General features: G+C 56.0%; 1 protein-coding gene across 1 annotated transcript; it reads left to right on the forward strand.

Moving 5' to 3' along the window:
- Window positions 1-788: 788 nt before the first annotated feature.
- Window positions 789-14,656, forward strand: DDR2 (discoidin domain receptor tyrosine kinase 2). The gene is made up of 16 exons (XM_054383978.1): window positions 789-870; window positions 3,169-3,271; window positions 3,766-3,997; window positions 4,071-4,218; window positions 4,470-4,575; window positions 5,863-6,046; window positions 6,269-6,512; window positions 6,638-6,700; window positions 7,423-7,553; window positions 8,033-8,243; window positions 9,236-9,459; window positions 9,571-9,707; window positions 10,768-10,959; window positions 12,359-12,593; window positions 13,675-13,824; window positions 14,519-14,656. The coding sequence occupies exons 1-16, from the start codon at window positions 789-791 to the stop codon at window positions 14,654-14,656; spliced, it is 2,580 nt and encodes an 859-aa protein (XP_054239953.1).
- Window positions 14,657-15,005: the final 349 nt, after the last annotated feature.

The raw sequence follows: 15,005 nt of genomic DNA on the forward strand, positions 1-15,005 counted from the left end.
CCCATTAGCAAGACCCTTGGGTCCCCTCCAGCCCCCCCCACCTCCTGGTCCCCAGAAGGCAGTGGGTGCAAGCTGCTCCTGTGCCTTCTGTCACACCTTTCTGTGCCACCCAGGGTCCCAAGATCCCCTTTGCCATAGACAGCTGTCCCAATAAACAGGCTGGCTGTGGTGGGTTGGAAATTCCCCCCAACATTAAATTTTGCCAGACCAGCTCAGGTTGGCACTGCACACTACCACACTGCCAGTCTCAGGCTGTTATCAGCTATCAGCTTTCCCGAGCCAGGAGGCAGGGGAGCCACATGCTGTGCCATGCTGTTACTGTGTTCTGTGCTGGAGTTGTGCAGTGTCTTGCTCTCAAAGCCACCCAAGGGTGGGTGGCCCAGCAGGAGCCTCTCTGCCCATGGTGGAGCCGGATGGCATCAGCCTCGAGCAGAGCCCTGCGAGGTTCATCTGGGTCCTGTAGCCATTTTCTGTGGCTGGCCCCAGGGATGCAGCAGGGCCACGTTACCTGCTTGTGCCAGAGCTGTGCTGGTGCAGCACTGTGATGCTGTGGCCCCCAGAGGGGAGGGATGGTGGAGGGGATGGGGACACCAAGACCCCTTTGAGCACCATCCCAACTGTGGGGCTTGGAGCTCTGCTCCTCCTCGGAGGCTGAGGTGTGGCCATAGGTCTCATGCTGGGTTAGCTCTCTAGTTCTCAACTGGCCACTCAAGCAGGACGAGCATTCCCACATGGCTCAGCTGCCTCAGCATGATGGGTCCTGGCTCTGTCTCCACAGGACTGCTGACATGCCGGCCACCCCCAGACCAGCCCTGCTGCTGTTGCTGCTGCTGCATGTCCCACAGGCTGCAAGAGCCCAGGTCAACCCTGGTAAGTGAGATGGGAACCAGGTGACTGCAAGGATCAGTGAGATGTGCTTCCCTGTCTGAGCTTGGGCTTGCACCATCTCCGCTATCTGCAGGACCTCCCCAGCTCTGGGAGCAGTGTAAATGGCCCCAGAGGCCATGCCTGCCTGGGCACTCTGCTGTCCTGCACACAGCTTGGCCACCACCAGTGACCCAGAAACCATCTTCTGTGTGCCACCTGTCCTGGCGCCAATGTGCTGGCAGGGCACTGGGGTATGGACAACAGGCTGCAACTGGAGCCCTGGGCTCTGAGTGAGGTCCTTCTCTACTGAGGACTCCTCAAAGCTCGCTCAGGTTTTAGGCTGCGGTGTGCAGAGGGCCAGGTGCTGGGGCATTGTTTGCTGCTGCTGGGACATGCTTTCTTTGGTGGTTTCACAGCAAACCAAGGTCGGCTTTAGTAAAGCAACTTGACTGGGTGCCTGGCCTCTGCTCAGAAACCACAACACTGCACTGGGTGGCAGCAGGAGAAGTGTGCTTGAATGGCTGTTTCTGCAGGGCTCAGCCCCCTCCTGTGCTGCAGGCACGGGCACAGAGTCAAGGCTCCTCTAGTGTGTCAGGGTTTCCCTGGGGCACCCCTGTATCAAGTCCCTTCAAAGACCTCTTCCATTCATGGCTCTTCCCTGGAGGTCGCATGGAGAGCAATTCTGTTTCTCCTGCAGCCATCTAGGGCTGGGATTGTTGGGTTTGCCTGGCCAGGATGGTTCTTACGTAGGCCAAAGGAGCTGGGCTGCCTGCACCTTTGGCAAGAATTCAGTGAGTGTTTGGCACAGAACATCACAACTGGGAGAGATGGAGACAAGTAGAGATGCAAAGGAGCTGGGCTGCCTGCATCTTTGGCAAGAATTCAATGGATATTTGGCACAGAGCACCACAACTGGGGGAGATGGAGACAAGCAGCAAAGGAGCTGGGCTGCCTTCACCTATGGCAAGAATTCAGTGGGCGTTCAGTGGGCATTTGCACAGAGCATCACAGCTGGGAGAGGTGGAGACAAGTAGAGATGCAAAGAGCTGGGCTGCCTGCACCTCTGGCAAGAATTCAGTGGGTGTTTGGCACAGAGCATCACGACTGGGGAGAATGGAAACGAGTAGAGATGCTCCCCACTGTGCCAACACTCATGCTCAAGCTGTGCCCAGCCATTGTTGGATGAGGACGCTGTCCCTATGGCACAGAGACTGGGGGATGGGAGCTGGGTGGCACTTCGTGCTGGGATATGGGCTCCTTGCCGGTGCAGCACCGGGCAGGAGTGGGAGGTGGCTCCAGCACTGCATCCTCACCCCAGCCCTGGCGCTGCGGGGTGGAGGTTTGCTCGGGGCTCCAGCACTGCATCTTCACCCCAGCCCTGGCGCTGCGGGACAGGGGTTTGCTCGGGGCTTCAGCACTGCATCCTCACCCCAGCCCTGGCGCTGCGGGGTGGAGGTTTGCTCGGGGCTCCAGCACTGCATCCTCACCCCAGCCCTGGCGCTGCGGGGCGGAGGTTTGCTCGGGGCTCCGTACAGAGGGAGCGCTGCGGGCTGGAGCCGGCGGCCAGACGGTAAACACGGCCAGACAAAGTCAGCCTTTCAGCAGCTCCCCTGGCAGCCGGGCGTGAAAAAATAACTCCGGGAAAGCGGGGTGGATGCGGTGCCACTCGGGGACGCAGCCCAATTGCCACCCCAGGTACTTTTCCGCTCACGGCCCAGGCGGGAGCGGTGCTGGCGATGAGCCGTGGGGCCGGCAGGGAGGGTGAGTGCCTGCCCTGTCACTTGTTCCCCTAGGCAGGTGGAGGGAGCAGCAGGGAGGCACGGAAGGCAACAGGTTGCTGCGGATAGGTTTTTTTGGGCAAGCGGCCTCTGGAAGGAGCCCTCTGGGTGCCCCCAAAGCAAGGGACATAAGGACAACAGTGCCAGCCCACAGGCTCTCCCTCTACCACAGCTGAAATGTTGGCCAGGAAGGCCAAAGGGATTTCTGGGGCTGGGCACTGGGTGTGTCCAGCAGCTCTTGGAGCTTGGCCTCCCCTTTCTCCTGGCTTTGCTTCCATTTGGGCTGGCATCTGTGCCTGCCCAGTGGCTCTGTTTGCCCAGGCAGGTGTCTGCTGGTGCAGGACCATACCATCACGCTTCATCCCTCCTCTATAAGCCAGAGGGATGGTGAGTGCTGTGCCTGAGCTGCCCAGGCTGTGGTGCCCGTGGTGCTGCAGAGGTGCTCCAGCCCTGATAATGCCATGCTCTTGGCTGGGGAGGCAAAGAGGGGTGCCTGCTTAGTGCCCTGCCCGTCTCATTGCAGCAGTGTGCCGGTACCCCTTGGGAATGTCGGGAGGGCACATCCCTGATGAGGACATCTCAGCTTCCAGCCAGTGGTCAGAGTCCACAGCTGCCAAGTACGGCCGGTGAGTGCGGGGACTGTCCAGTGACAGCCACAGCAGGATCTGGCCTGCCATGGAGGGGCAAAGTCTGGAGAAGAGAAGGCTCCAAGGGGACCTTCTTGTGGCCTTCCAGTATGTGAAGGGGGCTACAAGAAAGCTGGGGAGGGACTTGTTAGGGTGTCAGGGAGTGATAGGACTGGGGGGGATGGAGCAAAACTAGAAATGGGTAGATTCAGATTGGATGTTAGGAAGAAATTCTTCCCCATGAGGGTGGTGAGACACTGGCAGAGGTTGCCCAGGGAGGTGGTGGAAGCCTCGTCCCTGGAGGTTTTTGCAGCCGGGCTGGATGTGGCTGTGAGCAACCTGCTGTAGTGTGAGGTGTCCCTGCCCATGGCAGGGGTTGGAAGTGGATGATCCTTGAGGTCCCTTCCAACCCTAACAATTCTATGACTCTATGAAAAAGGGCATCGGGCTGGATTTGGCCCCCTGCAAATGGCTCCTCCACTCTGGGTTCACAGACTGGACTCAGAGGATGGTGACGGTGCCTGGTGCCCTGAAATCCCAGTGGAGCCTGATGACCTGAAGGAGTTCCTGCAGATTGACCTGCGTGCTCTGCACTTCATCACGCTGGTGGGCACCCAGGGGCGCCACGCTGGGGGCCATGGCAATGAATTTGCCCCCATGTATAAGATCAACTACAGCCGGGATGGCACCCGCTGGATCTCCTGGAGGAATCGCCACGGCAAGCAGGTGAGGAGGTGAAAGGGGGCTGCACTCTGGGGGGCTGATCCTGCCCATCCCCACCATGCTTCTCTCTCCCCAGGTGCTGGATGGAAACACCAACCCTTATGATATTGTCCTCAAGGACCTGGAGCCGCCCCTCATCGCTCGCTTTGTGCGCTTCATCCCCGTCACTGACCACTCCATGAACGTCTGCCTGCGCGTGGAGCTGTATGGCTGTGTCTGGCTGGGTGGGTGCTCTGGTCCTCTGCCCTTCCCTGGGACCCCAGAGCCCACTGTGGGGGCAGCCTGTCCTGCTGTGTGCTGTCTGTCCCGCTGGGGGCATCCCTGGTCCGGCTGGGGGCATCCCTGGGCCGGCTGGGGGCATCCCTGGGCCGGCTAGGGGCATCCCTGGGCTGGCTAGGGGCATCCCTGGGTTGGCTGGGGTCACCAGCAGTGAGGTGGCTGATGTGGGTGGCTGCTCACCATCCTCTCCCCACAGATGGTCTGGTGTCCTACAACGCTCCAGCTGGGCAGCAGCTTGTCCTTCCTGGTGGCACTGTCATCTACCTGAATGACTCAGTGTATGATGGAGCATTTGGGTACAGGTGAGGACCAGGCAGGCTTGCACATGATGTGGCTCTAGGAGGGGGTGGCCTTGTTTCTTCCCTGCCTTTGCAGGCTGATGTGATGATCCTCAATACAGCAAACGCTTGGGGTCCCCCTGAAGTGGGGGACAGGGATGGCTCTGGGAGGCTGCTGTGATGGGGATAGCATGATGGGGAATCATAGAATGGTCCAGGCCAGAAGGGACCTAAAAAGCTCATCCAGTCCAACCTCCCCACAGTCAGAAGGACATCCCCAACTAGATCAGGCTGCCCAGGGCCTCGTTGAACCTCACCTTGAATATCTTTAGGGAAGGAGCCTCAACTACCTCCCTGGGCAACCTGTTCCAGTGTTCCACCAACCTCATAGTGGAGAACTTCTTCCTGATATCCAATTTCAACCTGCCCTTCTCTAGTTTGAAGCCATTGTCCCTCATCCTGTCCCTGCAGGCCTTTGCAAACAGTCTCCATCCTTCCTGCAGCCCCCTTCAGGTACTGGCAGGTTGCTATTAGGTGTCCCTGGAGCCTCCTCTTCTCCGGGCTGAACACCCCCAGCTCCCTCAGCCTGTCCTTGTAGCAGAGGTGTTCCAACCCCCTGATCATTTTTGTGGCCCTCCTCTGGACCCCCTCCAGCAGGTCCATGTCCTTCCCTTCTCTTGACTTTACACTAACAGCACTGCACACCCAGGATGGCACATTCATTTCCAGAGAGAACGTAAAGAAGGACAAAACCCTCTCCTGAACTTCCCAGGGGCTGTGAGGAGCTGCTGGGAGCAGGTGCTGGGTGGTGGCAGGTGTGGCAGTTTTGGTCTATGCCTAGCAAAATTTTCCACAGATCTTGAACAGAAAGTGATAGAATGTAAATAAATTACCATTGGATGTAAAAAGGAAAATAATGATAAGGTCTAAATAATCATAGAATCATAGAATTGATAAGGTTGGGAGGGACCTCACAGATCATCCAGTTCCAACCCCCCTGCCATGGGCAGGGACACCTCACACTAGAGCAGGGGGGTTGGAACTCGATGATCTTTGAGGTCCCTCCCAACCCTAACAATTCTGTGATTCATAAATTGTAAATACATGGAAATATTGTGTACTTTGTACACATTCGTTGTGTTTCATATTTTTAGATTGTAGTTTTGGCTTGTGAATAGAGTGTCGTTTGCTTTCCATCTGAGCTGGTCTGGGAGTTTTAAGGGGGGGTGGAGGGAATGGGGGAATTTTCCACCCACCACAGCAGGTCGGTGAGAATCACTCTCCTGTCCCCCCCCCCTCCACGTGCACCAGCATGACGGAGGGCCTGGGCCAGCTGACGGACGGGGTGTCGGGGCTGGATGACTTCACGCAGACCCACGAGTACCACGTCTGGCCGGGCTACGACTACGTGGGCTGGCGAAACGAGAGCACCACCGGCGGATACGTAGAGATCACTTTCGAGTTCGACCGCATCAGGAACTTCACCGCCATGAAGGTCTGCGTGACCCTCCCGACCCCCACCTTCTCCCCTGCCCCCTCTCTCCCCTCCACTCTCCCCTGCCCCTCCACTCTCCCCTGCCCCCCCTGTCCTCTTGCCTGCTCCCTCCCTCTCCCCTCCCCCTCTCCTCTGCCCCCTTCCCTGCTCCCTCCCCTCTCCCCTGTTCCCTGCCCTCTCCTCCGCCCCCGCCGTGGCTGGGCTGACCGGGCTGCCCCGCAGGTCCACTGCAACAACCTGTTCGCCAAAGGGGTGAAGATCTTCAAGGAGGTGCAGTGCTACTTCCGTGCCGATGCCGGCGAGTGGGAGCCGGGTGCCGTCTCCTCGGCGCTGGTGCTGGACGATGTGAACCCCAGTGCCCGCTTTGTCACCGTGCCCCTCCTCCACCGCATGGCCAGCGCCATCAAGTGCCAATACTACTTCGCTGACACCTGGATGATGTTCAGTGAGATCACCTTCCAGTCGGGTATCTGTCACCACGATCCCCGGGGAGGCCAGACCCTCCTGGAGGGGAGTTTTGCAAGGAGGGAGTGAGGCTCTGAAACACCTGTGACCCCCCCACCCTGATGGTCTCCTCTTCTCCCTTGCCAGATGCAGCCATGTACAACAACTCCTTGCCCCCCCCGGAGATGCCCATGGTCCCCACCACTTATGGTAAGGCTTCTGAACGCACATCACCCTGAGCTAGGTGGGGAGACCCATCTCAGGATCCTGGGGTGCATTCAGAGGAGTGTGTCCAGCAGATGAAGGGAGGTTCTCCTCCCCCTCTACTCTGCCTTGCTGAGACCTCACCTGCAATATTGTGTCCAGTTTTGGGCTCCCCAGTTCAAGAGGGACAGGGATCTGCTGGAGAGAGTCCAAGGGAGAGCTACCAGGATGATTGAGGGACTGGAGCACTGCCCTATGAGGAGAGGCTGAGAGCCCTGTGGGGTTGAGTCTGGAGAAGAGAAGGCTGATAGGGGATTTAATCAATGTTTATAAATATCTGAGGGCTGGGGGTCAAGAGGGAGGGGACAGGCTCTGCTCACTTGCACCCTGGCATAGGACAAGGGGCAATGGATAGAAACTCCAGCACAGGAGGTTCCACCTCAACATCAGGAGGAACTTCTTCACTGGGAGGCTCCCAGAGCACTGGAACAGGCTGCCCAGAGAGGTTGTGGAGTCTCCTTCTCTGGAGACTTTCTGCACCCATCTGGATGTGTTCCTGTGTGACCTGTGCTGGATTCTATGGTCCTGCTCTGGCAGGGGGGTTGGACTGGATGATCTTCAGAGGTCCCTTCCAACCCCTAACATCCTCTGCTCTGATGAAGGAAATGCGTGAGGGCTCTTCCCATGCCCCAATATAATTGGCTCTTGCTATCTGCTTCTCTGGGCAGACCCCACACTCAAGATAGACGACAGCAACACACGCATCCTGATCGGATGCCTGGTAGCCATCATCTTCATCCTGCTAGCCATCATTGTCATCATACTGTGGAGGCAGTTCTGGCAGAAGATGCTGGAGAAGGTGGGCAAGTGTGAAATGGCTGGTGAGATGTCCCTGGGCAGTGGGCTCATCTTGGGCAGGTTCTTCTGTGAGTTAAACACAGGGAAAGAAGACTCTCTGTGGGGGCTGATGCTCCCTTCCCCTCCTCTGCAAGGTTGTGTTTTACACCCACCTCCCAAGCAAGATGATTCAGCTGAGTGGGGTGGTTGACTCTGGGACCTGCTGTCCTAAAGCTGGGCTGGGTTAGGGGAGAGCCCAAGGGCTCCAGCTAATTGAGGGCAATCACAGAGGTGATGGAGCCAAGCTCGTCTCCGTAGAGGCAGGCACTAGAAGGGGAGGACATGAGGACAAATGTCTTCCCATATGCGGGCCCAGTAGCCCTGGGACAGGGCATCATGAAGTGGGACTCAGGGTTGGACCTGAGCTGGACAGCTGGAGACCCCATCCCACTGGTGTTGTGAGGGACCCTCTCTCAGCTCTCTCTCATCCCCCTCTCCCAGGCATCACGGAGGATGCTGGATGATGAAATGACCGTCAGCCTCTCGCTGCCCAGCGAGTCCAGCATGTTCAACCACAACCGCTCCTCCTCCTCCAGCGAGCAGGAGTCCAGCTCCACCTACGACCGCATCTTTCCCCTGGGACCCGACTACCAGGAGCCCTCTCGCCTGATCCGCAAGCTGCCCGAGTTCACCCCAGGAGAAGAGGACACAGGTGAGAGCTGGGGTGCTGTTCAGCTGGGGATGTTCAGTCTGGAGAGGAGAAGGCTCCAAGGAGACTTTCTTGTGGCCTGCCAGTATCTGAAGGGGGCTACAAGAAAGCTGGGGAGGGACTTTTTAGGGTGTCAGGGAGTGATAGGACTGGGGAGAATGGAGCAAAACTAGAAATGGGTAGATTCAGTTTGGATGTTAGGAAGAAATTCTTCCCCATGAGGGTGGAGAGGGACTGGAAGAGGTTGCCCAAGGAGGTGGTGGAAGCCTCATCCCTGGAGGCTTTTAAGGGCAGGTTGGATGTGGCTGTGAGCAACCTGCTGTAGTGTGAGGTGTCCCTGCCCATGGCAGGGGGTTGGAAGTGGGTGATCCTTGAAGTCCCTTCCAACCCTAACAATTCTATGATTCTATGCCGTGCATGCTTAGAACCATCTACCCTACATGGGGCCTGCTGCACCCCCCTCTCCTCAGCCCCAGCTTTTGGCTGATCTCCAAACCTTCTGGCAGAGGGGTGGGAGGAAGGTTGCACAAGCACCTGCACACCCTGCTCGGAGGTCACTCCTGGGCCCAGGAGCTATCACCAGTGCCCACCACTAGGCTGAGCTATGTCCCCACCGCTGCCCTTGGCATGCTTTGGCATCTCTTCCTTGGTGATTCAGAGGTTGGGCACCAATCCCATCTGGATGTATTCCTGTGCCAGCTGCCCTACATTCTATGGTCCTGCTCTGGCAGGGGGTTGGAATGGATGATCTTTGAAGGTCCCTTCCAACTCTAACATCCTGTGATCCCTGCTCAAGTGCTGCTTGGCGCTGGGTTGGTGCATTTGTTGGTGATGGGGAAGGAGCAGAGCAGTGCACAGGAGCTCAGCCATGCCTGGGCAGCATGGTGGCTCTGGGCATGACAGAGAAGCCTGTGGCTGGAGCATGAGCAAGCCCTGGGAAGCAGAGGGTGCAGAGTAGGACACCCATGGCAGGACTGGCTCTGCTGTGCCCCCAGGCTGCAGTGGCCCCATGAAGCCATCCCTGGCCAGTGTCCCCGAGGGCGTCCCTCACTACGCCGAGGCCGACATCGTGAACCTGCAGGGTGTGACGGGCGGCAACACCTACTCAGTGCCAGCCCTCACCATGGACCTGCTCTCTGGCAAGGATGTGGCTGTCGAGGAGTTCCCCAGGAAGCTGCTGACCTTTAAGGAGAAGCTGGGGGAAGGCCAGTTTGGGGAGGTGAGTGGGAGCTGGACCTGCTTCAGTCAGGACTTGGCTGAGACTTCCCAGCTCACAGGTCTGGGGTGAGGCAGTTGATGGAGGTAATGGCTGCCCCTTTTCACACTCCAGGTTCACCTCTGTGAAGTGGAGGGGATGGAGAAGTTCACAGGCAAGGACTTTGCCCTGGAAGGCTTGGATGGCACTTCCAACTGTCCTGTGCTGGTGGCTGTGAAGATGCTGCGAGCAGATGCCAACAAGAATGCCAGGTATGGGGCTGGAGGGGTGCACCTCTCACAGCATTGCCCCTCACATATTCTATATTGGATGTTAGGAAGAATTCCTTAACCCTCAGACACTGGAAGAGGTTGCCCAAGAAGGTGGTAGAAGCCCCATCCCTGGAGGGTTCTAAGGCCAGGCTGGATGTGGCTGTGAGCAACCTGCTCTAGTGTGAGGTGTCCCTGCCCATGACAGGGGAGTTGGAACTGGATGATCCCTGAGGTCCCTTCCAACCCTGACAATTCTATGAGTCTATATAGAGCCTCTCAAGGAGAGCCAGGATGCTTGGAAAGCATTCCCTGTCTCCAGGGGCTATGTGCTTGCTGCAGCTGTGAGGACCACATGCCTGGGCTGTCTGGGCAGCTGCAATTCAGGACTCTTGGTCCTTGCTGGTCCTAACCCCAAATGCCCCATCCACCCACTGAGATTACCCCACAGCTGTCTACAGATCAGCCCTGTACTCCCATTTGTGGACCCCCACCCCAGGGGACAGGACCTGCTGGAGAGAATCCAATGGAGAGCCACTAGGATGCTTAGGGGACTTGAGCATCTCCCCTGTGAAGAGAGACTGAGAGGCCTGGGGCTGTTTAGTCTGGAGAGGAGAAGGCTGAGAGGGGATCTGATCAATGTCTATCAATAGCTGAGGGGTGGGTGTCAAGTGGAGGGGGGCAGGCGCTTTTTTGGTGGTTCACAGTGATAAGACAAAGAACAATGGGTTCAAACTAGAACACAGAAGATTTCACCTCAACATGAGGAGAAACTTCTTTACAGTGAGGGTCATAGAGCACTGGAGCAGGCTGCCCAGGGGGGTTGTGGAGTCTCCTTCTCTGGAGACTTTCAAAACCCACCTGGATGCATTCCTGTGCTAGATTCTCTGGTCCTGCTCTGGCAGGGGGGTTGGACCTGATGATCTCTGGAGGTCCCTTCCACCTCTGATATACTGGGATATGAGGCTTCGGGCAGGTGGGTGGCATGCCTGACCGGTCCATGTGCACCCCCACGCCCCTCTGGGTCTGTCTGTCTGACCTGTGTGGTTTGTGTGCCGGAAAGGAATGATTTTCTGAAGGAAATCAAGATCATGTCGCGGCTGAAGGACCCCAACATCATCCGGCTGCTGGCCGTGTGCATTGCAGACGACCCCCTGTGCATGATCACCGAGTACATGGAGAACGGAGACCTCAACCAGTTCCTGTGCCGCCAGCAAGCAGCCAGCCCCACTGCCAGCCAGGCGCCCGCTGTCAGGTAGCACTGCCAGCCACACAGGCAGGGGTGGGCACGGCTGCCTGCTCTAAGCGCCTGTGACGTGGTGGGTTGAAAATTTCCCCCCCAACATTAGATTTGCCAGACCAGCTCAGTTGGAAGCAAATGAAAGCTGTATTTACAAGCAAAACTGCAATCTACAGTGGAATGCAGTGAATCTGTACAAAGTAGACAGGATTTATGATATTGATAGGGATTTACAATTGATAAACAGCACGAGGAATCCCCCTGGCCAAGGGCCAGGGGCAGCTAATAGCTTCTCCCTCCCTGCTCCCCCTTAGCCCCCTGTACACAAAAGAGACAAGAGAAAGGAGCAGAGATATATTTTGTTAGACTTGGCCAAAACAATGCAGCCAAGGTCAAGCAGAAGCCAGTTAGTATCTCCCAGCCTGAGGAAGCGAGAAGAGACAGAGATTGTTTTGGTACAGCTAGTTTAAGTCCTTTATTTCTCCAATGGGATTGTTTAGAGAACTATCATTATTCTCCTTTTTACACCCAATGGTGATTTATTTACATTCTACCATTTTCTGTTCAAGATCTGTGAAAAAATTTTAAAAGGCATAGCCTAAAACTATCACAGCACCCTTCCTAGTGGGGCAGTATCCCATTCATGCCGGGTACCTGCTGGCTGTTGTCCTCCTTGGTGTGGCCTGGATCAGGAATAGTGTGGCCAGCAGGAGCAGGGAAGTCATTCTGCCCTGTACTCAGCACTGGTTAGGTCACACCTTGAGTCCAGTGTCCAGTTCTGGGCCCCTCAATTCAAAAAAGATGTTGAGATGCTGGAACCTGTCCAGAAAAGGGCAGCAAGGCTGGGGAGGGGTCTGGAGCACAGCCCTGTGAGAAGAGGCTGAGGGAGCTGGGGGTGTTTAGCCTGGAGAAGAGGAGGCTCAGGGCAGACCTTATTGCTCTCTACAACTACCTGAAGGGAGGTTGCAGCCAGGTGGGGGTTGGTCTCTTCTCCCAGGCAACCAGCACCAGAACAAAAGGACACAGTCTCAAGCTGTGCAGGGGGGAGCTGAGGCTTGATCTTAGAAAGTTCTTCCCAGATAGAGAGATTGGCTTTTGGGATGGGCTGCCCAGGGAGGTGGTGGGGTCGAGGTCCCTGGAGGTGTTTAAGAGCAGCCTGGATGAGGCACTTAGTGCCATGGTCTGGTTGATTAGATAGGGTTGGGTGATTGGTTGGACTTGGTGATCTTGGAGGTCTCTTCCAACCTGGCTGATTCTGTGATTGACTTTGGTGCCTGGGAGCCTCGTCCAGTGCCACCAGAGCATCATGCAAGAACAACAGCCAGATCAGGATGGTAATGAGGCTCAGTGAATTCGTTTGAGAGATCTTCTTTTTGATTCTGTGATTCAGTCCTCTCTTGTTCCTCCCTGGCAGCTACAGTGAGCTGCGGTTCATGGCCACCCAGATCGCCTCGGGCATGAAGTACCTCTCCTCCCTCAACTTCGTGCACCGGGACCTGGCCACACGCAACTGCCTGGTGGGGAAGCAGTACACCATCAAGATCGCCGACTTTGGCATGAGCAGGAATCTCTACAGTGGGGACTACTACCGCATCCAGGGGCGGGCAGTGCTCCCCATCCGCTGGATGTCCTGGGAAAGCATCCTGCTGGTAGGCAGGGGCTGGGGTCCCCTGGCGGAGGCTGCTCGCTGCCTCTTTTCCTTGTGCTGAGGGGTTGGGGAAGGCTCTCATCCCAGGAGCTTGGATTTGGGGAGAAGCACACAGAAAGCAGGAATGGTAGCAGCTTTTCAAGGTGGAACAGGGACACTCTGGTGGTCTTTTGGTGTCCCAGCCTTTGAGTGGGGCGCTTGGTGTTTTCTCCTGGCCATGGTCAGACCTCGAAAAGTGAGCATTGATCTTTGCAGGGAGCTGGGTCTTCTTACTAAGCCCCAGCTCTCAGAGCAGTCACTGCAGTCTGGACCTGGAGCTCTGACCCTGGGCAAAGAGGAGCTATGCAGGACCACCTTCCCCCCAGCCCCTCCAGGCCCATAATTGGAAGCTTGTGATGGGTTGAAAATTCCCTCTCAACATTAAATTTGCCAGACTAGCTCAGGTTAGAAGCAAATGAAAGCTGTATTTACAAGCAAGATCACAGTCTACAATGGAGTGCAATGAATCTGTACAAAATACACAGGATTTACAATACTTACAGGTATTTACAATTGATAAACAGCACAAGAACCCCACTGGCCAAAGACCAGGGGAAGCTAATAGCTTTTCCCCTCTCTGCTGCTCTTCCTACACCCGTGTACATGAAAAGGACAAGAGACAGAGCAGAGAAGTTGTTGTTCGTGTCAGTCACAACAAAGCAGTGCAGCCAAGGTCAGTAAAGCCAGCAGAAGCATCAGCCAGAGCTGAAGGAACGAAAAGAGAGAGAAAGATTGTTTTGCAGACTAAAACTTATGGCAGATACCTCTCCAATGGGATTGTTTAGAACTTACCATTATTTTCCTTTTTACACCCAATAGTGATTTATTTACATTTTACCACTTTCTGTTCAAGATATGTGAAAAACTTTATTTAAAGGCATAGCCTAAAACTACCGCAAGGCTTGAAGCCTCCAAAAAAGAGGTTCTGAACCCAGGATACATAGGGCTTGTGGAGCAAGATAGGGCTTGTGGAGCAAGATAGGGCTTGTGGAGCAAGATAGGGCAGCGCCTATGTCTGACCCCACTCTGCTCCCTCCGGCCAGGGCAAGTTCACGACAGCCAGCGACGTGTGGGCATTTGGTGTGACGCTATGGGAGACCTTCACGCTCTGCCGAGAGCAGCCCTACTCCCAGATGTCTGACGAGCAGGTCATTGAGAACACAGGAGAATTCTTCCGGGACCAGGGCCGCCAGGTAGGGATGGGATGGGATGGGACGGGTTGGGATGGGATGGGATGGGATGGAATGGGATGGGACAGGACAGGCAGTGGTGCACCTGAGGCGCCGGGGACCTGAGGAAAGACTTTAAGTTGACTAGATAAGGATTGTGGCTATGGAAGAATTATGGGAAGGAATCCTGGTAAAGACCCCAACATGGCAAACTAGAAACTAGAAACGGGTAGATTCCGATTGGATGTTAGGGAGATGTTCTTCACCGTGAGGGTGGTGAGACACTGGAACCAGGTTGCCCAGGGAGGTGGTAAAAGCCTCATCCCTGGTGGTTTTTGCAGCCAGGCTGGATGTGGCTATGAGCAACCTGCTGTAGTGTGAGGTGTCCCTGCCCATGGCAGAGGGTTGAACGTAGCCGATCCTTGAGGTCCCTTCCAACCCTAACAATTCTATGATTCTGTGATTTTATGCAGCCCAAGGCACCACTTGCTCTCTGATCCCACTCCAGTGTTTTGCTAGCCTGGAGATAGGAGCAAGTGTCCCAAGCTCCCCGTTGTGCTGGTTGGGGATCCCCTCACTTCTGAACACTTGACAGCACAACCCCCCCTCCCCCCTTACCCCGGAGCACAGAGAAATGGAGTTCCTCAGGAGTGGTTTGCTTTTTGCTTCTCATGGCACTAACTCTCTTCCTTTGTGGTCTTTGCCTTTTGTTTTGCAGATCTACCTTCCCCAGCCTGCACTTTGCCCTGACTCAGTGTATAAGCTAATGCTCAGCTGCTGGAGACGGGACACTAAAGATCGTCCCTCCTTCCAGGACATCCATCGCCTTCTCCAAGAGTCAGCCAGTGAAGAATGACCCTTTGCTTGCCCCTAGTCTGGTCCCCGTTCCTCCCCACCCCTCGAGGAGCTCTGTATGCAAACCAAAGCCACTTCACTCGGACTTAGCAACCAAACCCAGGCAGCTGGTCTTGTTCTCATTGTACAGTGAAGCCTCAGAGAAAACCCCAAGGGCAGCAAGAAGAGCCACACATGTCATGGGACAACTCGGACCTCCTGCTCACTGGCTGGCCTGAGCCCAGGAGTGATACGGGCTGAGACAAGGATTATTTATTGATGCAGCTTGCTCTTGATGACAATGATGAGGACAGAGCAGCTTCTCTCCCCTGGCCAAAGGGGAGGAACATCAACTGGACGTTCTGTGTGAG

Source organism: Indicator indicator, chromosome 10 (assembly GCF_027791375.1).
Source record: "Indicator indicator isolate 239-I01 chromosome 10, UM_Iind_1.1, whole genome shotgun sequence".
NCBI classification, from domain to species: domain Eukaryota; kingdom Metazoa; phylum Chordata; class Aves; order Piciformes; family Indicatoridae; genus Indicator; species Indicator indicator.